Below are 23,361 nucleotides of genomic sequence, written 5' to 3'. Positions count from 1 at the left end.
TTTTAAACTGTTTGCGCTCAACAGTCAGACGTCATGCACCTGCACATCTGGACTCTCTCTTCCCCCGAGAACTCAAAAAGTCTTCCCGCTGGAAATCCTTAGGTGCTCTCCCACTGCCTTCTTGTTCCGAATCCAGTCCTATCCTTCTCCATAATTATAGTCAAATTAATGGTATTGTGATCACTGCAACGGAAGTGCTCCCCAACATGTACCTCCGTCACCTGACCTATCTCATTCCCTAAAAGCAGATTCAACCCTGCCCCTTCTCCAGTTGGTACCTCTATGTGTTGCTGCAAAACACTATCCTGCACACATTTTACAAACTCCAAACCATCCGGCCTTTTTACAGAATGCACTTCCCAGTCTATTAGTGGAAAATTAAAATCTCCCACAATCACAACCCTGTTTTTATTACAAATATTTGCTATCTCCTTACAAATTTGCTCCTCCAACTCTCGCTCCCCTTTAGGTGGTCTATAATACACCCCTATAAGTGCTACTACACCTTTCCTATTCCTCAATTCCACCCAAATAGGCTCCCTGTCTACGCTGTCTACGTGCATTTCATCTCACTTCCTTTCTCGTGTCTACCACAGAGACACGAGGAAGGAACACCATCTCTCAAGGAACACCATCCATATAACCATATAACACCATTCAAGCCCTGGTAAATGCATATACCTGCACCCCGTAATTAACACTCACACCTCTGCTGATGAACACATTCTTAGATCCGTTACTTTCACTCATTCCAATCAAAGGCTTCTCACACATTTAACTTGTCAAATCCGTCGGACACTTTCTCAGACTCTTCACTCTCTCAGCCATTTGCTAATAAATGATAGACAAGATATTGATTGGAAATTAATGGATGAATATATTTATCATGAAGCAGACATGATATCCTTTATCAAATTGATGATTTCGTCTCGACTGGAAGGGAGCTGACTGAGCACTCCAGCTCATTTTCCAACAGCTCCGCTGAATTCACATTCAATAGCCGGGTTGTCCTTCCGGTAGACTCGATACCGACACTCTCGGCAATTGAACTTTGCCTCACAATCTTCGGAGTAGCCAACTGGTCTGACGTACCTGGAGAACAGATCAACAATCCAATCATCAATATATCAGATCTTCAGAATCACAGGAGGGAAGGAGGGTATGTTGCCGTGCAAACATAAATTTGTGATCCCGAACAAACTAATGGAATCAGTTGGAGGATTCATCAACATCTATGAGTGTAAAGGGATCGTCCTTGTTACGGTAAGACATCCTGCAATGGACATTGGGTCGAAAGATCATCCAACCCTCCCCATATCACATAAAAATGACCTTTGTACCTGGAATCATTCTCAGTAGTATCGGCCAGTAAGTATTTACGTCTGTTTCACATGGGAAATCTTCAGTCAGGAACTCATGATTCAGGTGATCGGAAAGGCTGCTCAGTCATTGAAAACCGAAAGTTACAGACATATTTACGGGATGAGGAGATATCAGGAAAGGACAGGTGTTGCGGTACAGGATCAGCTGAGGTGCGATTTTATCGTGTAATTGCTTCATCCCACTCTCACAACACCTAAGTGTGTAGTTGGAGAATGATAGCAATGGGCCAGAGAAGGGCACAACGCGTCGGAGGTTCTTACAGCAGTCCTTCTCGGGGGTTGTTCCTTCACAGGCATCGGGAGCCGCCCACCAGAACTCAGTGATCTAGACCACTTGTCGGGGTCGGTCTATGTGTGCTGACCAGCGCAGGACTACTTACGTCGTACAGCATTCAGTAGTATTAACACCGCAGGAGCATCTCATGCAGTCGGCGTCTATCCATGTTTCTCCTACTGGGTACGACGCCCCGTCGAGTGGGTCAATGCAGGGCTGCTCCGATAAACTCGACCCTGTAGGTGATAAAGATAGGTTTAGCATTCTTAGGTTCTGGGGTTAACTCAATGTGCATTCAACATAAAACGATCCATTTTGCTCTCTGGAGAGGGCCGGTTTCCACACCCCGGTTGCTGAACTGCACGCGGGACATGAGATCAACAGTTCAGTCACACCCGCTACTTGTCTACATCGCCGGACTCAACACCCAGCTCCAATCAGCTCCCAGCACCAACTGAGAGCGGGTGTTAGCCGTTCACTCCCGGCTTGCCACCACTCGCTGGGGGTCTAAGCATAAACCGATAACCAATGGTTTCACCGTGACCACCTGGGCCAGCTTCAAGCCCAGATCTCATCCAAGCTGCAGGTGCTGGAAGGGGTCATTGAACTGACGGGTGTGGGGTGGGGTGGGGGGGGGGGGGGAGATGCTAGTTGATGAATTTGGTGAAAAAGCCCACTGTACATTGAACCTTTGTTGTTGTCGAAGATGAAAGGTGGGATAACGCCAGGCAATTCAGCTGCCACCTATGGCAACTTAACAAAACTACACGTTCGCCCCACAGCCGAAACTTTGCGATTTTAAGTGTTGACTGTGCTCATAATTGAAGTGACGCCGTCTCCTGGCTGACACCCGGGGTCCGTTACCGACTTGGCTCAGGTTTGCTCATGTCAGGAACGTGGTCAGTCAACTTAGAAATAAAGAATCTGAACTCACGATGGGAATGTACTTTGTACTGGGGTTTCCGGGACAGGGGAATTTAACCAGGAGTTGGTGGTTGGGGTGGGGAGAGCGCGTCCAAAAGGTGACGGGGCAAATAACCTAATCTCAGACTTGATTTAATTGCCGGCCAGCAAACAGCTTGGGAAATGTCCTCGTTCTGGCAGGGGAAGAATGGCATCCGATATGTGAACAGAACGATCCCATACAAGCAAATCGTCGTCAATAGTCGATTTGACTTCTCAGTACCAGTTCAGGGTTACATATTGGTTAGGAGCAGGAGCGGACGCACTTAAATATAATGAGTGCACATGTGGACACCGTGTAGTGTCGCAGCCGAAAGGCGGCAAAGTAGCCCGCCACAAGCTAAGGGACTGGTGAAAGACGACATCCTCCAACACCCTCAGGCTAACCTGACGGGGGAACAGACGGGGAGCCAACCCCAGCGAGCGTTAGCGCTGAGCCAAGAGTATAATTACCATCCCGTGGTGTCCGTTGAATCAAAGTGCAAAAGGATTCCGACTGCTGAGCAGCGAGCAGCAGCAGAGCGAAACACAGTAGGAGTTTCTGCAGAGACAGAGACAAGAGACAGACAGAGCTCAGAAGTATGCAGGTAAGCTACTAACACTATGTCCTGGTTTGTTTAACCTCGGAACAGTCAAATGGGGCAACTCAAAGTCTGCCATACAGTTTACCCAAGACGAGGTAAGTAGTCGCATGCACACAACTACTTCATGCATACCATGATCGTCCCAAGTCTGGTTCTCCACAGTGACAGAGCGACTATCACCTGTCTCTCGGGAGTCAAGCGCAGCTTTTATTCTGCAGTTCCACTGCCACGCGGTCGTTCAACTTTGGTTTATATCGCCTGTGTAGGTTCTTAACAGGGGACTGATGACAGAGTGAAAGATTCATGGCTGAATAACATCGGGGTCACCGGCGAGACATCCCGTGTGTATTTCTTGTCGTTGGAGTAGGCAAGCTTCAGTCTCGGTTGGCAAATGGTGAATCACATTCCTTTGTTCAGTGCTGTGCAACAACTTCTTTTGTTCTTCACATTCCTACTTAGTTTGGAAATATTACCCTGTTCCCATCAGTCAGGTTGTTCACATAGATTGGGTCGTTCTGGAACTCGACCATACTTCCCCGTGGGACCCCACGAATTACAAGCCGATCCATGTTTTACTATTGATTGCTTTCTACTAGTAAAGCAAGCGGGGTGGAGGGACTGGATAGAAAGATTGTGGGAATTTTGGACAGGGGTGGGCGGGGATTGCGGGGGGGTGTGTGTAGTGGAATGGCCTTTCAGCACAGAGCTCAACATTTAGGCTTTACAGAATATTGTATTGGCTATTCGTACAGTTAGGGGAAGCAATGGTAATCCCAATCTCAAATCGGTTGATGTGAAGTCGCGTCGTGTTTCTTTCGCCTAGCGCTCTAAAAGAAAAATAAACCTGATGACTAGAATAGCTGTAACTTCGATATACCCCATTCGTAGTCGGGTCAAGAATTGACGCGTTACCGACTCAATATATCCTCCAGATACAGAGTTACGAAACACTGCAGCAGAGAAGGCGGCCCTTTGGTTCAGCCAAACCGCCCAGAACAGTTATTCTGTCCCATCGACCGGCTTCCGCACCATAACTCTCCATAACTCTCCCATCCATCCGTATACCCATCCATACTTTGGTTGAGTGTTGCAACCGGATCCGCCTCCACCATTTCGTCGGGCCGCGCGTTCCACTCTCGCACCAACCTCGGAATGAAGAAGATCCCCCGCAGTTCTCCTCCAGCATTTCGCCTTTCACACCTAATCTGTGACCCCTGGTTCAAGTTTTAAGGAAGCTCAGCAGCAATGGCCTGTTTGATTCACTCTATTCAGACCCCTCAAAATTTTCCATGGTTCGATCAAATATTCCCTCATGACTTAAGGTCCAGGAAATAAAGTCTAATCAACCTTTACAGCGACTCATGGAAGTAAGTCCCGGCAACATCCCCGGAAATTTTTAGTGTGCTTCAATGTCATTATAATCTTTCCAATAGGTAGGTCCTAGCTGTCACGCTGCGTTCTCGGAGGACTGGGCCCAAGTGCGGAGGAACGGCAGGATTCCCAGAAAGAGACGGAAACCATAAGTTAGATATTGAAACATGGACAGAGCCTCGGCGGAGCGACTGTGCGACACCACGAACAACTCATTCACACCGACATCATACACCCACCAAGGCACTGGTTTATATAAGCTTGGAATGCGACAATTAACTTGACGAGAGGAAACCAAAAAGACAAGGGTTTAAAGACTCTAATTAAGACATTGATTAGCATGCACAAGTGTTCAAAAACCCGAGAAACTCAACGCTCTACGGCAAGCCCCAGGGTTCATGAGCTGCACGGAATAATCTATATTTCGCATCCCTAGCGACTTATACAACTTTAATATATCTTCTCAGTTCCTGTCTCCGTACTCTAACTTATGAAGGCCAATGTTGCAAAAAGGCCCTTTACCACCCTATCAAAATGAGAAGCCACTTGCAACCAATTATGTATTGTGAATTATGAATCCTGAAAATTACATTCTTCCAACAATGTATCTACGTCTGATTTGATTCTTTTACCACGACTGTTCATTCCATTTGTGTGGAGGGTTTGGTAGTAGGTGACGCACACAAAGTGGTGGAAGAACTGAGCTAGCCAGGTAGCATCTGTGGAAAGGAATAAACAGTTGACATTTTGGGAAGGAACCCTTCTTCCGGACAGCCAATGACTGATTTCGTCAGCAGGTGGCAGAGACCGCTGAAGACAAATGGGGTGTGACACGTCGCAATTTAGAAGACGGATGACTCTTGATGTCACTCTGATGTCTGAACATTGTGCTAAACTGGCTCCAGAAATGTCCCAGGATAGAAAAAAAATCTGTTCCAAAGCCGAATTCCTCAGTTCCCACTGCAGATAAATTAATGGGAACTGTTTGCCAAGGTCAAATACCTCTAGGGTGCAGGGAATATTTCCCGGCAGTTATGCCGTAGGAAATAATTAAACCGATAGTGTTTCAGTTGCCAGCTGTGCTGAGGGCGGTGGTGGTTGCAACCAATTGTATACGCCGAGCTCGTCCAGGTCGATGTCATCGGAATCACGAGTTTTCGGGAACTCACGGGGCACTCTGCCCACTCTCCTGTGTAATGGACTTGCGGCCAATCAAGAGCAGGTTAGCTGTCTTCATAATTACGGGGAATCATGTCTCTCAAATCGAGCAGATGATTATCCCACAACTGCCGAGTTTGGTTATTTCACCTTCGTTCAACGTTCCTACTCTCCACTCTCACATGGTCCGCTCTGCCATCCTACCTCCCTTATTGTCTTTGCCTATCACCTGCTATCCTTCGTCTCCACGCTTCCTCTTTCCTCTCACAAATTGCAGCTGCACATAGCCGAGTGATTGTCAGCAGACGTTGTGTTCCATATATTTCACATGAGCTCCGGTTCATGCTCATAGAACTGTGGGCTGTTACCCGTTTGCCTGTAGAGATGCTGCTCGACCTGCTGAGTGCACCAATAAGACAGGTCTTGTTCCGGATTGCAGTATCTGCCGTCTTTCGTTTCTCCTTTCTATTCGCAGCGCTGGGTGATAAAGTGATGTGCTCAGGGCTGAGTAACAATTTCCTAGGGGTGTATTCCCTGGGGTGATAGATGGACTCGCCTCAGGCTCGGCTGGGAACTGCAGCTCCAACTCTACTCCCTCTGGTGGCGCAGGCTGAGATGGAAGAGTTGAAATCAGGCCCATCTCTCTCAGCAACCAAAATCCCAACGTTCGGGTGATTGTGATTGTGGGAGAAGGTAGTGGGGTCCAACTAATACGTATATTTAACATTACCTCACAGCTTTTGAACTCAATACCACTGTTTATGAAGGGCATCACACCAAAGGCTTTCTTAACAATGGTGTCATCCTGTTCAGCAGCTTTGAGTTTCCTATGGACACAGACCCCAATATCTCGCTGATCCTCCACACTACCAAAATTCTTACCATTTACATTATATTCTGTCTTCAAATTTGTCTTTCCAAAATGAACCACTTCACACTTAACTGGGTTGAACTCCATCTGCTACTTCTTAGCCCATTCCTGCATCCTATCGATGTCCCACTCTAAACTCTGACAACCTTCCAGACTCTCTACTAACACACCTCCATCAGGCTGTTAGTTTGTCATCAGCAGACTTATTAACCTATCCTTCTACTTCCTCATCCTGTCACTGTCTGGTCCATTTACTCCTCATTTCTGTTGGATTCCTTTTCCCCGTATTTTACGTGGCTCCTTGATAAAGGCACCTGATTTTCATCTGAACCGGCAGCATAAAAATTCCAGCTTACATCTACTCAGGGCTGGACCATCACCTCAGCCAGTGCAGCAATGCACATTCCGGGCCACCGAGAATAGTGGACACTAAGTTACTTCGGTGCCTGCGGTTACGTTGAAAATTCCGTCATTTTCGTGTCCAGCTGAGTTTTGCCGGATGTTTGCTGCTACTCCAAGGCAAGATATGAATTCTGAGATTAGCTAGCCATTTGCCGCTCCGTGGCCGAGCTCCGAGTCCCAGCTCTGTGTCCAAGTTCCGAGTCCCTGCTCTGTGTCCAAGTTCGTGTCCCTGCTCTGTGTCCAAGTTCCGTGTCCCGGCTCTGTGTCCAAGTTCCGAGTCCTTGCTCAGTGTCCAAGTTCAAGTCCCGGCTCTGTGTCCAAGTTCCGAGTCCCTGCTCTGTGTCCAAGTTCTGAGTCCCTGCTCAGTGTCCAAGTTCAAGTCCCTGCTCTGTGTCCAAGTTCCGAGTCCTGGCTCTGTGTCCAAGTTCCGAGTCCCTGCTCTGTGTCCAAGTTCCAAGTCCTGGCTCTGTGTCCAAGTTCTGAGTCCTGGCCCGAGTCACAGTTCTGAGTCCCTGCTCTGTGTCCAAGTTCTGAGTCCTGGTCTGAGTCTGAGTCCAGGCTCCATGTCCGAGTCCGAGTCCAGTCTCTGTGTCTAAGTCCCAGGTCCAGGCTTCTTGACAAGGTTCCTCCTGTTTGTCATCCAACGTTCACATCTGCGTAAGCATCCAACCCAAAATCCGTGTCGGTGTCCCGCACCTGGGTTCGCACCAGCCACCCATTGCAACAGAACAGTCCAGCCAAATACTGTCGTACAAACTCTCGCTAACCAGAGTCCCCTACTGGAATCCCGTCCAGAGAGCAATTTGTAGGTTTGAAGATTGACTCAGAGATCCCAGGTATCAAATGATAAAATCATGCAAATACAACGACAATTAGGAAAAGCCAATGTGTCGTTACGAATTGAATTATATTTCTGAGCCACGATCAAGGGACTGTTGACAAATTGAGCAAGAAAAGTTTTCACTGACTCCCACAAAAGAGGGACCTGTGTCTGTCAGCCTTTGTGCTCCCCTGCCAAACCCCCTCCATCCGCCCGGGTCATTGACAATCCAGGCAAGCCTTTTGGATCACATGGAGGCTCCCATTGAGGAGTCCGTACTGTCACAGTTTGGTCCATTTACTACTCATTTCTGTTAATTTCCTTTTCCCCATGTTTTACCTGGCTCCTTGATGTAGGCACCTGATTTTCATCTCAACCAGCAACAGAAAAACTCTAGCTTACATCTACTCAGGGCAGGACCATCAATGTGCAGCAATGCATGTTCCAGGCCTGCAAGAATAATGGACTCTAAGTTGCTTTGGTGCCTGCGGTTGCTTTTGGAATTCCATTGTTTTTGCGTCCAGCTGAGTTTTGCCGGACGTTTACTACTACTCCGAGGCAAGATACAAATTCTGTCATTTTCCTGTCCATCTGAGATTTGCTGGCCATTTGCTGCCTCTGTGTCCAAGCTCCGAGTCCAAGTCCAAGTCCAGGCCCTGTGTCTAAGTCCCAGGTCCAGGCTTCGTGTCAAGGTTCCTCCTGTTTGTCGTCCAATGTTCACGTCTGCGTAAGAATCCAACCTGATCCTGTGTCCTGCACTTGGGTCCACACTAGCCGCCTATTGCAACACATCCAGGTCATTTATAAAAAATCACAAAGAGGGGGCCCAGAGCAGATCCCTGCAAATCACCACTGGTCACTGTCCTCCATGCAAAATACGGACCGTCTACAACCACCCTTTGCCTTCTGTAGGCAAGCCAATTCTACTTCCACAACACAAGGTCTTCTTGGATCCCATGCCTCCTTACTTTCTAAATGAGCCTTGGCTGGGGAACCTTATCAAATGCCCTACTGAAATCATGTGACTGGCCACTAGTACAGATTTTACTCTTGTCTCCAACATGAAGAGGCTGGGCAGATGATGTGAGTGTATGAGAATAAAATAGGATTAAAGTAGGATTAAAATTGTCCCTTTATCTTTGACACAGATGTGGAGGTCCTGTTCCTCTGCTGTCCCTCAATAACAGTACTCCATATGTGTCTGAGTTCGTATCCAGGATCTGATGCACCATCAATAACTCACTCTGAGACATAAAGACGAGATATCGGCTTTTATTGACTGGAAGAAGGAACCAGCAGTGAGTGACCATCATACTACATCCTGGAGACTGAGAGGCCGGGCCCAGGCTCTGATCGCCTTTATACAGGGGTCTGTGGGAGGAGCCACAGGGGCAGTCAGTAGGGGGCGTGTCCGGACAGGCACACGTAGTTCACCACAGGATCAAAACGGCCTGCAATGGAGGCCAATTTACCATTCTTTGTCATAATTGCCTGGATGCTCGCTTTCAGTCGGCTGCGTCAGAGTCAGAATAAGATCATAAGACCAGAAGACACACGAGTAGAATTAACCTGTTGATTCATGGATGGGACCTGGAGCGATAGAGCAGTGAAAGAAGTGCATGGAGTAAAGCCAGATCTAACATATAGAGGTGAAAGAAATGAAAGGGCTGACTATTTTGTAAATGTATAGAAAATTCAAAATTATAAGGTGGAAACAGAAACGGGAGTCCTTGTGCAGGATTCCCTAAAGGTTAGTTTGCAGGTTGAGTTGTTGTTGAGGAAGACAAATGCTAGACAAACGTTTAAGATTCATTTCAAAAGGACTAGAATATAAAAGCAAAGATGTAATGTTGAGGCTTTACAAGACACTCGTCAGGCCTCACTTGGGGTATCGTGAGCATTTCTGGGCCCCTTATCTGAGAAAGGATGTGCTGGCATTGGAGGGGGTTCAAAGGAGGTTCACTAAAAATAATTCCAGGATTGAAAGTCTTTTCGTATGAGGAGTGTTTGATGGCTCTGGGTCTGTACTCACTGGAATTCAGAAGAATGAGGCAGTATCTCATTGAAATCTGTCAAATGTTCAAAGTCCTTGATAGGGTGGATGTGGAGGGCATGTTTCCTATGGTGGGGGAGTCTAAGACCTGAAGGCACAGCCTCAAAATAGAGGGACTTCCTTTTAGAATGGAGATGAGGAGGAATTTCTTTAGCCGGTGGGTGGTAAGTCTGTGGAATTCACTTTTACAGGCGGCTGTGGAGGCCAGTCAATCAGAATATTTAATACAGAGGTTGATGAGTTCTTGATTAATTGGGGCATGAAGAGATACAGGCAGAAGGCAGGAAATAGGGGCTGAGAGGGAAAATGGATCAGGCATGATGAAATGGTGGAGCAGACTTGATGGGCCAAATGCCTAATTCTGCTCCTGTATTTTATGGTCTTGTGGTCTCATTGACTAATATGAAAGCAAGGATGCAATGCCGAGGCTTTATAAGGCTTTGGTCAGAGAGCACTTGGAGTATCGTGAGCTGTTTTGGGCCCCTTATCTAAGAAAAGTTGTGCTAGCATTTGAGAATGTCCAAGGAGGGTCACGAGGATGATCCAAGGAATGAAAGGATTAACATACTGTAAAACCCTGGGAAAGGGTTCACTGCCAACATAATGGACTTTCTGTAGAAGCAGTGTTTGGGTTATGGCTAGAGATAACGAGTGCTTTGGAATGTGAGCTGGGCCTTTGTTAGCAGGAGATGAAGAGGAAAAATGATGGAGAGGACCAGTCATAGGTTTCGTCACAGTGGGGGTCCATGATTTGATGGAGCAAGGTGCTACAATAGACTGAGGATTGAGGAAGATTACTTTTGGAAGAGTTGAGCTCCAATTTGTGCACATTTGACTGTTTAATTATAATGGGCCCTTTTTGGGTTTTTTTCTTTCTTTACTAACCCTTTAGTTAAGTTTCATAAATATAATTCCTTTAGTCGTATGTAGGGCGCTGTCTGGTATTTCTTGGCAGTGAGTTGTAACAGAGTTGCACAAGTTGCACAGCATCCACATAAACCAGAGTTTGGGCTGGGAGAGCCGTCTTAATCTCAAGGGTTTGGCAGGACCAGAGTGTGTATTGAATAGACTTACGCAGCCAAGAAAACCAGTGGGGTTTCAATGTGAAATGCATTTGATGGCTCTGGGCTTGTACCCACTGGAGTTTAGAAGAATGATGCCAAACCCTTTGTAACCTATCGAATATTGAAAGGCCTGGTAGAACGTGAAGAGGATGATAAAGGATCTAGTGTGTAGCATGGCCTCGTGGACTCCAGGCACTCCAACAGTTCAACATCCCAATATTCAATTTATGATGGAGATGGAGGAGAATGGTTGCCCCCATTCCTGGGCACTCCAATATGACGGAAGCTGAATGGTAACATCGGGAATGGTGTCTATCAGAAAACCACTCACATAGATATATAACTCAACAATAATAATCACCAACATGCCTCCAAATGTAGAGCAGCTCGTTCTACTTTGATTAACCATGCAAAAACTATTTCGGACAAGGAGAGTCTCCATGAAGAAATAAGACAATTATGCATGAAGTTCCTACACAATGGCTACAAGGCGAAGGAAATCATTCAGGATCTTAAAAGGGCCGACGGGAAAGCCAGGAAACCTAACAATGAGGATGAACCTGTCACTACTGACTGTCTTCCTTATTTTCCATGGTTTTGGGAAGGATCACCAGGATTCTGAAGAAGTACCGGATTGTACCTCCAGCAAACCCAGAAGGAAGCTCAGATCCCAGCTTATGTGGGTCAAGGATGACCTGGGACTCAGGTCGGCTGACGTTTAAAGGATTCCCTGTGAATACAGAGCAGTGTATATCGGCTAGACAGGGCACACAGTGGAAGCCTGTATCAAGGAGCATAGAAGGTGTATCCGTGTGGGAAATTGATGGTAGCAGAACATTCACAATGGCCATAGGGTTTACTTAGGTGGCACAAAACTACTGGGCCACACCAGTGGCTTTCAGGACTGCCTGGTGAAGGAAACCATTGAAATAAAACTAGAGAAAAAGAATTAAGAACTGGTATTTGATCCTAAACAAGGTGGGACAGCAGAAACCTGATTGGTTGAGGACTAATCTGGAAGGCAGCTGGATCAGATTGAATACCTGGCTGTGTGCTCAGAGACCATGCAAAGCAGTTGGCTGAGGTTTTCATGGACATTTTCAGTCTGTCCCTGGCCCAGACAGTTGTCCCCACAAGCTTCAAGGTCGCCACCATCATGCCAGTGCCGAAGCATTCCACTGACACTGGCCTGAATGACTTCTGCCCAGTTGCACTCACCCCCATCATTGCAAAGTACTTTGAGAGACTGGTTCTATCACATCTGAAATCCTGTCTGCCCACTACCCTCGACCCCCATCAATTTGCCCATTGCACCAACAGGTCAACAGAGGATGCCATCTCCACAGCACTTCATTCTGCCCTGACCCACCTGGACAGCCACAACTCTTACTTCAGAATACTGTTCATTGACTTTAGTTCGGCATTCAATACTGTGATCCCCTTCCAAGCTGATCGCCAAACTTTGTCAGCTTGGTATCAGCTCATCCCTCTAGAAATGGACCTTGGACTTTCTGACTAAGAGACCCCGATCTGTTAAGTTAGACAACCTCTCCTCCTCCACTCTCACCCTGAACACAGGCGTGCCTCAAGGCTGTGTGCAGAGCCCTCTCCTGTACTCCCTTTTCACCTATGACTGCGTTCCTGTACATGGTTCCAACTCCATAATCAAGTTCACAGACAACACCACGGTGGTTGGCCTGACCGGAGGAGATGACAAGACGGCCTACAGGGACGAGGTCCAGCACCTGGCCGCGTGGTGTACCAACAACAACCTGGTCCTTAACACCCAGAAGACCAAGGAGATCGTTGTGGACTTCAGGCATGGTAGGAGCCACACTCATGTCCCAATCTACATCAACAGAACTGTAGTGGAGCATGTATCAAGTTTCAAATTCCTTGGTGTCCACATTTCCGAGGATCTCACCTGGTCCCTGAACTCTTCTGTCCTGATCAAAAAGGCACAACTGCGCCTTTACTTCCTGCGGAGCATCAAGAAAGCTCACCTCTGTCCCAGGATACTGATGGACTTTAACCGCTGTACCATTGAGAGCATACTCACCAACTGCATCTCAGTGTGGTATGGCAATTGTCCCGTATCGGACCCAAAGCACTCCAACATGTGGTGAAAACTGCCCAGCAGATTATCGGCACCCAATTGCCCACTATTGAGAACATCTACCATAAACGCTGCCTCGCCAGGGCAAAAAGCATTATCAAGGTTGCATCTCACCCTAACCGTGGACTTTTTACTCTCCTCCCATCTGGTAGGCGCTACAGGAGCCTCCGCTCCCGCACCAGCAGGCACAGGAAGAGCTTCTTCCCTGAGGTTGCGACCCTGCCACAGCGCCAAGCAGTATTGCACCCATATTGTACTGTCTCAGTACTTTTATATTTGTGTGCGGTAGCATTTACTTTTTATTTGCAGTTATTTTGTAAATAACACTATTCTTTGCATTTCTGGTTAGATGCTAACTGCATCTCATTGGCTTTGTATCTGTACTCGGCACAATGACAATAAAGTTGAATCTAATCTAATCTAGTCCAAGGAGGAAAGGGTGACTAGGCTATATGTACCACCAGACTAGACATGCCTAGGAATTATCCCTGATAAAGATAGCAGATTTGTCATTGAAACATCTGTTAAAATTAATACCTGGACCCAGCTGGAAGCCCGAGGAGAATTTATTCATGTGGGAAGTATGTTTCCAAAAGTGGGGGAGTCTAGGACCAGACAGCATGGCCTCAGAATAGAGGGACATCTATTTAGAACAGATATGAGGAAGTTCTTTAGCCAGAGTGTGGTGAATCTGTGAAATATTGCCATAGATGACTGTGGAGGCCAAGTCACTGGGTATATTTTAAATGGAAGTTGATAGGTTCTTGATTAGTCAGGACATCAAAGGTTACCAGGAGAAAGCTAGAAGAATGGGGTTGAGAGGAATAATCTATCAACCATGATGGAATGGCAGAGCAGACCTGATGGGCTTAATTGCCTAATTCTGCTCCTGTTCTTATGGTCATTTGGTCTTATTTAGCAGCCAAGTCTTGCTTTGCTTCTTGTGGATTGACTAATAGTGCGAGGCAGGCCAGTTCCCTTCCATTATGTCTGCCTGATAAAAGAAAACATTTTCCAAATCAATGAGCAAATATGCTATCACATCAACAGGAACAGTCAGTATGTACACACTGAGATAGCACACATCTGTCAACAAGTTAAGTAGCTACAAATGAGTGAGGTGGCAAAGTACACTCTGTCATGATTACACAAACAATGTGTATCAGCTTCTTTGCCCTGCTTCTTTGGAGCCAGATCTGCAATCAGGCCATGGATTAATAGATTCATATTACACAGAAATAGACCCATCAGTCCACACTGATCCCTGGGTTGCTGATATGTGAGCAGGAAAAACGGTGTCATCTGGGTCCATGTGGAGAGGATCCAAGGAGAGGATCCATGTGGAGAGGATCCAAGGACCCTATCAAGCAGATGTGATTCTATCAGGACTAGTGACCATATCCATGTGCAGAGACAGTAAAAGGGAACAATGGTGATGAGGGACATGGCATCTGCTCTAGATGGTCTCTTGTAATGTACACAGAGAGCTCCCAGCACACAATGTACAGTATAAGAGCAAAAGGATGTTTGCTGTTCTAACAAATAATCATTGCTGACTTGATCATAATGTACTGAACTATAATTGGAGTTATAAAGTTACAAAGTGCCTGCTGACGGCCTTGGCTGGATCCCTAAGAAGTTCCTTAGCACATCCTTAAAGAACAACAAAATATAAAAGACTTTCCCTCATTTTCACTCCCTTGTCTCTCTAATATGAGAAGCAGGTACAGATTTTCCTTTGTATTTGCTGTGAAGGAGAAAACAAAGATGATTTTGAAAAATAAACAACCAGTAAACTTTGTTTCTCATGAATCCCATCCCACCCCTGCACCCCCCCCCCCCCCCACATCCACTGAGCTTGGCTTAATGGAAGTGCTCAGACAGAACATGTCACGTTGTGCGCTGGCAATATCAAAACCCAAGTGGGGAGGAAGACAGACTCCAATGTAGAGACAGTGATGAAAGTTTATTCATAATTCCAAAAGAACATCAATGGTGGGGCTGAGCAACACTATGAGGAGTTAACATTCTCAAAACTAAGACCCTGTGATTAGCGCAAATCAGGCAACCACTTCAATAATACAGGTAACACGGAACCTCTGAGCCTGTCAAAGTAAACTTAACAAGCTTAAGCAGAAAGCACCAAGAGACTGAATTGCAAAGACAGAGTCACTCAAGAAAAAAACACAAAGAACTCTAAACGATTAATGATTCTTGATTAAAACAACATTTAACCAATTCTGATGCTCTAATAACCTCAGAGCCCAATGGTCTCCAGTGCCCCACACAGTCCTGAAGAACTCATTATAGAACGAGGCTGGTACAGTGTTGTTAGACACACTATCTCTCAGAAGAGTCACTAAATGAAGGATCTATCCATCTCAGGGGGTTCTTGAGAAAAAGTAGAGGTGTTCTTCCTAGTGCTGCGGCCTATTCCTCTGTCAACCATAAATCTAGTCATCTTCACCTTGTTGTGAGTACTAGCTACATTGCAGCAGAGTCTGAAGTTCTGAGCCATTTGGGCTTTCCGATCACTATGAACGCTGCTATAAAATCATGTCTCTTTCTTTCTCCAATACAAGTAGACCCAACATCATCACGGACACAGTCCCAGTCTGCGAAAAAGCTTCATCCAGCTGCTGTCACTGAAGAGTAACATTCTGCAATTAGTAACCAGCCTTTGTACATCTCCATCCAACATCAAGAAGGTCTTAAAGCCCTCTGCTTCTTACTGAAAGATTGTCTCCCATCAAGAACCCTATGCATTCTAAACTAGGTTCCTTCTGACTGGGGAGCCCTTATAAAAGACAATGTTCCCAAATTAGGGCTCAAAAATGCATCACTCACCTGTTGCAAGCAACTCTGGCTTCATAAAGTAATGTCTTGAAGAGGATCAGAACATCTTATGAGATGATCTTATATTTTCTTGCAGAGATCTCACCTTTAATTGCCTAACTTCTCTCAAGGCCCAGCAGACTGGAAGGCAGCAGATCCATAAGGCCACACCAAGGGAGATGCAAAACAGGGAATACTTAATTCAACATTTATCACCAGCCAGTTCTTGCTTCACCCCTCCCTCCAGCTAATTATTCTGACTTTCTCCCCTCTGTCTTTCAGTCCAGATAGGACCATAATACATAGGAGCATAATTAAGCCATTTAGCCCATTGAGTCTGCACTGCATTCCATTTTGGCTGGTATGTTATCCGATTCTCCTGCCTTTTCCCTGTAACCTTTGACATCTTGATTAGTCAGGAACTTATCAACCTCCATTTTAAATAGACCCAATAACTTGGCCTCCACAGCTATCTGTGGCAATGAGTTCTACAGATTCACCATCCTCTGGCTAAAGAAGTTCCTCCACATCTCTGTCCTAAGGGATGTCTTTCTATTCTGAGCCCTAGACTCCTCCACTGCTGAAAACATCCTATTTATATCCACTCCATCTACACCTTTCTATATTCAATGGGATGCCCCTCAGACTTCTAAACCCCAGCAAGAACGGGCCAAGAGTCATCAAATGCAACTCATGCATTAACCTTTTCACTCCTGGAATTATTCATGTGATCTTCCTCTGGACACTCTCCAATGCTAGCACATTTTCTCTTAGATAATGGGACCAAAACTGCTCACGATACTCTCAAGTGCAGTCTGACCAATGCCCTATAAAGCCTCAGCATTACTCCTTTGCTTTTATATTCCAGTCCGCCTGAAATGTAAGTTAACATGGCACTTGCTTTCTTTATCACTGATTCAACCTGTAAGTTAACCTTTAAGGAATCCTACAAGAGGACTCTCAAGTCCCTTTGCAATTCTGATTTCTGAATTGTCTCTCAATTTAGAAAATAGTCTATGCCTTTATTCCTTCTGCCAAAGTGCATCACCTTACATTCCCCTACACTATATTCTATCTGCTACTTCTTTGCCCGTTATTCTCAGCTGCCCTGTCCTTCTGCAGACTCTCTGCCTCTTCAGATGAAAGGACTTGACCTGAAACCTTAAACTTACATTTCCTTCCACTGATACTGCCTGACCCGCTGAGTTCCTCCAGCTTTTTGTGTGTTGCTCAGGGTGAAACACCATCCCTTTTGCCCAGAATGCAGGCTGATCCTCCCAAGAGGTTGTAAGAGAGTGCTACTGTCTTATAAATGCAGTGTCAAATGCAGCCCAATGTTTTCACGAGAGAATGTGATAGATCCCAAGGCCAATGCTTCTCTGGAGACTTGGAGGACGCTTGTGCAAGACATCCTTGAACCAACAGCACGTGACAGAGTTGTTAATTCCCCATCATTTTGGGGTGGGCGACTGCACCGTGTGCAAACCATCTCAGCATTTGCCAGAATTATAACAGTGAGCTCAAGTAAGAAGCATTTCATTGGCTGATCTGTACCTTGGAATGTATCAAAGGGTGATATAAAGTGCATGTTTTTTTTCTCTTCCAGTGTTTGAGGAATGTAACCAAGAGCTGCCTCTGTCTCTGTCCTTTTCTGTAGATACCAAGAACTTTTTTCTGAATACACACATGTTGCATCTAGTGTGTTCCAGGTTCTGATGAAGAGGACTTCCCCTGTTGCTCTGTTAGGTTGAAAGAAGCACAGCCAAGCTTGCTCCTGGACAACTTGCCATCCATGCAGGTTGGCTGAGACACCGATCCAGCACTGACATTAGCACAGCCAGCTGTGATCACACTGCCTCACCGAAGACTCCAGAGCACCAATAATGGCCCAGGTCAGTCTGTATTTCCACCTAATTCTTAATGTGTATTCACTGTCGGGAGATTTGAAGGGCTGCTTGAATGCTCCTATCCAGATCGGTGAGACCAGATCAATGACAATATTCTCACTATTTAGGATTAAAGCACTTCAGTGCTTACTGCAAAGGGTGAGATGAGCGAAGTTCTCTCCCACAAGGATCAGAAAGTTCCAGCTCAGTTCATCATTTTGGGAGAATTTGATAGCTAGATACTTTATTGATCTCAAAGGAAATTGCAGTGTCACAGTAGCATTACAAGTGGACAGATGTACAAATATTAGAAGAGAAGTAAGAAAGAATAGAAAGTTTTACCTCAGACAGTCTAGCAGCAGGGCGCCATCACATCTCCAGCTATAGGTTGTCACATTATAGAGCCCAATGGCCAAGGGTAAGAATGACCTCATATAGTGCACTTTGGAGCAACGCAGTTACCTGTTACTAAAAGTAATAGTCATATCCTGGCATATTAACAGGTTTGGAACCAAGACAACTGGAAGGAGTTCAGATGAAATTCTGCCATGAGTAATAGAACAGGTTTGAGGGACCATCTGGCCTCCTTTTGAGGTTAGCTTCCAAGATCTGTGGGTCTCGGAGGTAAGAGCAAGGTGACTGGGAGCACTCTCAGAGAGTTAGAATGGACAAAAGGGGCCAAATGGTCTCCCTCAGTGTTGGGTGTAATTGCTCCCTGGTCCAGTGAGCTCACTTGCTGACGAGGGACCAAATCACCTGAAGCGGTGGAAGGAACTCAGCCACTTCAGCCACTGGAGCCTTGAACGTTGCCTCAGATCCCGGGACAGGAGGGAAAGAGGAGCAAAACATGCCTCATTAGAGTCAGCCCTTCAGCCCATCATGTCAATGCCAAGCATCCATTTTCCAGGTATACCAGCCCATTTACCAGCACTTTATCCGTAGCTACTCTACCTTGGTGATTGAAGTGCTAGTCTTAATACTTGCAAAATGCTGTGAGTATTGCTTCTCCACCAGCCACTCAGGTAGTCCCTTCCAGATTTCAGCATGGGAGATACATTCATCCACAGATCCCTTTTAAACCTCCCACCCCTTACCCGCAACCTATGTCCTATAGACTTAGACACTTGTGCGGTGACATGAGGTTTCTTCCTGTGATCCATATCTATGTCTCTTATTGTGTATATCTCTGTTAGGTTCCCCTTCAGCCTCATATGCTCCAAACAAAAAAAGCCCAGCCTGTCTGGCCTTTCCTCTTACACAAAATATTCTGCTCCAGGTTACATCCTGGAAAATCTCCTCTGTACCCTCTGCAGATCAACCAGATCCCCAGAATCAGGTTTATACCGCTGGCATATATCATGAAATGTGTTATGTTGTGGCAATGGTACATAATCATTTCAAAAAAATCTATAAACTGCAATAAGATGTATATATTAAAAAATTCAGTTAAACAAGTAGTGCAAAAATAGCTGAAAAAGTATTGGGATAGTGTTCATTGATTCATTACCCATTCAAAAATCTGATAGTGGAGGGGAGGAGGCCATTGCTGAAACACTGAATGTGTGTCTTCAGCTTCCTCCTTCTTGTTGGTAGCAATGAGAAGAAGGCATGTCCTGGGAGGTGGGGATCCTTCATGATGGATGATGCCTTTTTGAGAAATTGCCTTCTGAAGGTTTTGATGCTCGGAAGCTAATGCCCATGATGGAGCTTGCTGAGTTTACAACTTTCTGCAGCTGTTTCCAGTCCTGTGCAATTGGCCCTCCATTCCAGACAATGATACAACCTGTTAGAATCCTCTCCATGGTACATTTGTAGAAATATGTGATCCTTCCTGCTGGTTTACATATTCTTATCGTCTCTCAGAATCTGCACTGATTTTGGACTATGTCAGGGATGAACTCGTGACACAGCCTTTAGGGCAAGCTGCTGATGGTGATTTCATAGGCAGATTATGGGAGGTGACAGATAGTCTCATTTGGTCACACATTGAAACTTACATGTGTTCTTGCAGAGAGTTATTGTCTGTGTCGCACTGCTCCTGATGGCTTTTGATTTGTGCCACGGTGATTGCAAGTTTGTGATGAAAACTGAGAGTGGTAAGTCAAATTCTAAAATACCCAACCCCTTCAATGTCCTCTCCTCCGCCTATTCTCCAAAGAAAGGAAGACAGATCTTAAGTACAACAATCTGATTGTGTGTGTTTGTATGTGCACGCGTGTGTGTGTAAAATGGACGGAAACAAGAAAGGGAGAGAAAAAGCAAGGAAGTTAGAGAAAAAGAAGAAAGGGAAGAGAAAGGGAACAAAGGAAGAAAAAGAGACAAAAAGATAAAATGAGATATAGAGAAAGAAAAGGGGGAAAAAAGACAAAAAAGAGAAAAAATGTGAAAGTGAGAAGGGAAGAGAGAGAGAGAGAGAGAAAGCTGGTAGGCTATCACCAATATCAAACAACTGCACACCATTACCTTTACATTTATATCATGGTCTTTGGGTCTCCCAATGAGTTTTTTAACGAACAAGGTATCTCTCAGTTGTTGTCATTGTTGTAATAAAGGAAATAAGGCAGAGCAAACTTCAACAATCACTGTGATAATGAACAGATTCACTTCAGTCAGAAAAATGGTGTCAATTGAAGCATGAGGTCACCAGGTATCAGCAGCCAGTGCTTCTTTGATATACTGCTGTGAAACTTCTTGATGTTCACTTGGGAGGGCAACTAGTCCTCGGTTTCAGCTAAATGATGGCACTGCCCATGGCATTTCAGTGTCAGTGTCAGTATAGACCTCAGTAACCAGAGTGGGACTCGAGTCACTGACCCAGAATGCATAAAAGAGTTTTGAATCACTTCTGACTGACACAGTGCATGGTGCAGCAATCCTCATTACAGTACTGTCAGGTCAACAGAAACTTGAACACTATTTCTAGTATGGTACTCTCAGAATCTCAGAACTTGCCTTTTCCAAATGAGATCTTAAGACAGGACCTTGTTATCCCTCTCAAGTAGACACAAATGATCCCATCATCCTATTCTGAGGAGAGCGATGGGGTTTCACTCTGATATGTTAGCCGACATTTAATAAAGAACTGTGATTAGATAAATAACTGTTAGAGCTTGTTGTGCACATATGATATTAGTGCCAACTTTGCTCCTTCACCTCCTTATTCCACTTCCTTACAAACCTGATGAAGGGTTTAGGCCTGAAGCATTGACTGTTCATTCCACTCTCAGGGTTTTCTGTCCTTTTTAATGCCAAGGACCAATACCATTCAGCAATGGGTCCATGGACTTCAGGTTGGGAACCCCCTACTAGATGCTGCCTGACCTATTGAGTTCCTCCAACTTTCTGTGCATATTGCTCCAGATTTCCAGCATCTGCAGAATCTGCTATGCTGATGACTGCACAATTCCATCGCAGTGAAGGAAGTCTGACTAACATGCAGTCATGGGCAAATGTGGTAAGTTACAAAAATGCCAGGTGATGGCTATCTTCAACACGAGGTCTAGCCACCTCACCTTGCCACAAAACCATGGACATCCTGAAGAACAATACTGATAAGAAACTTAGCTGGAGTCCCCAATAAACAGGGCATGGAACAAGAACAGTCAGAGGCCATGTACACCGACAGGGCATGAATTAGGAGTGTGCCTGAGCACCCAACTCATCACTATAAGCTTATCTTCAGCAATATTCCAGAACTCAACACCATCCAAGATAAAGCAGAGATTTTTCACAAACACAAGGAAATCTGCAGATGCCGGAAATGCAAATCAACATACACAAAATGCTGGAGGATCTCAGCAGGCCAGGCACCATCTGCAGGGTGTCCTGATGAAGCGTCTCAGCCCGAAACATCAACTGTTTACTCTTTACCATAGATGGTGCCAGGCCTGCTGAGGTCCTTCAGCATTTTGGATTTGAAGAGGAGATTTTTGTTTTTTTTTTATCTCTATGTTGGTACAACCTGACGTCCTGGCGTGTCCAACACCCCTGCAATCAGCCACCTGTAATTCAGAAAACAAAACTGCCTCTATCTGCTACATTAAGTCATTTGGTTCCATCCTATCAAAAATATTTCCTTTGTCCTGTCATTTCCTCCCACCACCTTCTCTGCAACATAAAATTACATTTGCCACTTAGAAATTCAAGGACAGCTGGTGCAAGGGAAGTGAACCACCTCAAGTTGCACGTAACCTTGACTTGAAAATATACTATGCATCCTGCATCATTGTTCAGTGGAACTTCGTCACTTCCATTACCACTCAGATCTTAAAAAGTTGCATCATGACTCATTGGTAATGGGCAATGAATGCTGAAATTGCAGGAGATACCCACATCCCAATGGATGAAGAAACAGGACCCAACCAATCAGCATTCATATCATAGCTAATCATTTACCTCAGTGCCACTTTCCTACATTTGCTCTGAATCTCTTGATTACCTAAGTCCTGAAAAATATATCACTTTTTGTCTTCAGCACATTCTGTGAGCTTCTCCCTTATGCAGACAGTCTCAGAGACTCAGGGCTCTCTGGACTGAAGACATTTATTGGTTTTTCCCTCTTCATTCTGTGCTCCTGTTCAGCCACAGAAGACTCACCTTCACTATCAGGTCCAGTTACCTGATGGTGCTGAAATTTGCATCGTGAATTGGATGGAGAAGATAGCTAACATGAAACAGAAACTGAAGCTGTGGGGGACGGGGCTGTTCCCTCTTGATAATCATTGAGTGCAAGGAGCTCCAACAGTTTGAAGTTTGAAGTCCAAAGTAAATTTATTATTGAAGTATGTATCTGTCACCATGTACTACCCTGAGACTCATTTTGATCTTGCTCTGACCAAAACCCTGCTCGTAGACCGAGGCAATGACTCCAGCTGACGTTTGGTTCATCTGGAGATCTGGGATCAAGTCTGTGGGGATAAAATTTTCAAAGTACCGGAGAAGGGGCAGGAGGGAGTGGGGAGGGTAATAGAGCAGATGCACCCTTCGTCCTGAATTCCACCTTCTTATATGTTTGCATCTGTCGATCCTGTGTGTGGATGACATACTGAGCCCCTTTCTGTGAAGGATAGACCCTGCCTCGTGATATCAGAATGTGCCACTCATCCTGTCTGTGTCTTTGTGGAAAAATACCCTTTGGGCACATCCACTAAGCATTGAAATTCCTGGAGGCATAGTGGGATAAGGACACAATGGATCTTGTGGGATGGTTCCCTCATCTACTATCAAGCCACAGGGGCAAAATACCTCACTGCCAGGAATTTCAAATAAGCACTAAGACTTTACTTGGATGTTGGACAGAATACACATTCCTGGATAGATCCTTAATGCCCATCCAGTCTCAGTCACACTAGATGCTGCTTCGGGGGGCTGCAGTGCAGTCAAGACTATCACCCACTTTCTCCAAGTATGCAAGTTCCATTCTGTTGCTCAGTGAGCCCTTGGACTCGGGTGCAGTGGCTACCTCCCTGCTCACCGTTGGTTTATCGAGCCTCTTCCAGGCTGCTCACACCTAGGAGTACAGATCAAAAAGGAAACAAGCAAAGGCTGGAAATCTGAAGGGAAATGGAAATTACAGGAAGCAC

General features: G+C 45.5%; 2 protein-coding genes across 8 annotated transcripts in view; one reads left to right on the top strand and one right to left on the bottom strand.

Annotated features, from left to right (window-relative positions):
• Window positions 1-853: 853 nt before the first annotated feature.
• LOC132391844 (beta-microseminoprotein-like) lies at window positions 854-6,399 on the bottom strand. 3 transcript variants are annotated; one of them, XR_009511360.1, is made up of 4 exons: window positions 6,101-6,399; window positions 3,073-3,160; window positions 1,763-1,892; window positions 854-1,092 (listed from the first exon to the last, which is right to left on the bottom strand). XR_009511360.1 is itself a non-coding variant. In XM_059965527.1 (4 exons), the coding sequence occupies exons 1-4, from the start codon at window positions 4,387-4,389 to the stop codon at window positions 963-965; spliced, it is 459 nt and encodes a 152-aa protein (XP_059821510.1). In that variant the 5' UTR covers window positions 4,390-4,586; the 3' UTR covers window positions 854-962. The 3 variants fall into 3 exon arrangements, 2 of the variants coding, with proteins under 2 accessions (XP_059821510.1, XP_059821520.1); XM_059965527.1 differs by lacking the exon at window positions 6,101-6,399 and adding an exon at window positions 4,279-4,586; XM_059965537.1 differs by lacking the exons at window positions 3,073-3,160; window positions 6,101-6,399 and adding an exon at window positions 5,962-6,085.
• The window catches only part of LOC132391854 (beta-microseminoprotein-like), a 31,175-nt gene continuing 10,886 nt past the window's right edge, over window positions 3,073-23,361 (top strand). Inside the window, exons 1-5 of one of the 5 annotated variants that reach the window (XM_059965573.1) lie at window positions 3,088-3,206; window positions 4,637-5,796; window positions 8,974-9,123; window positions 17,551-17,785; window positions 19,791-19,875. In XM_059965573.1, the coding sequence (XP_059821556.1) occupies window positions 17,777-17,785; window positions 19,791-19,875 (94 nt within the window). In that variant the 5' untranslated portion in view covers window positions 3,088-3,206; window positions 4,637-5,796; window positions 8,974-9,123; window positions 17,551-17,776. Of the gene's footprint in view, window positions 3,207-4,636; window positions 5,797-8,973; window positions 9,124-17,550; window positions 17,786-19,790; window positions 19,876-23,361 lie in introns of all 5 variants that reach the window. The other 4 variants (XM_059965586.1, XM_059965554.1, XM_059965581.1 and 1 more) reach the window with 4 other exon arrangements.

This window comes from Hypanus sabinus, chromosome 1 (genome assembly GCF_030144855.1).
Source record: "Hypanus sabinus isolate sHypSab1 chromosome 1, sHypSab1.hap1, whole genome shotgun sequence".
Taxonomy (NCBI): domain Eukaryota; kingdom Metazoa; phylum Chordata; class Chondrichthyes; order Myliobatiformes; family Dasyatidae; genus Hypanus; species Hypanus sabinus.
The sequence above is the reverse complement of the archived record's forward strand: the minus strand, read 5'-3'. Positions and strand labels throughout refer to the sequence as shown.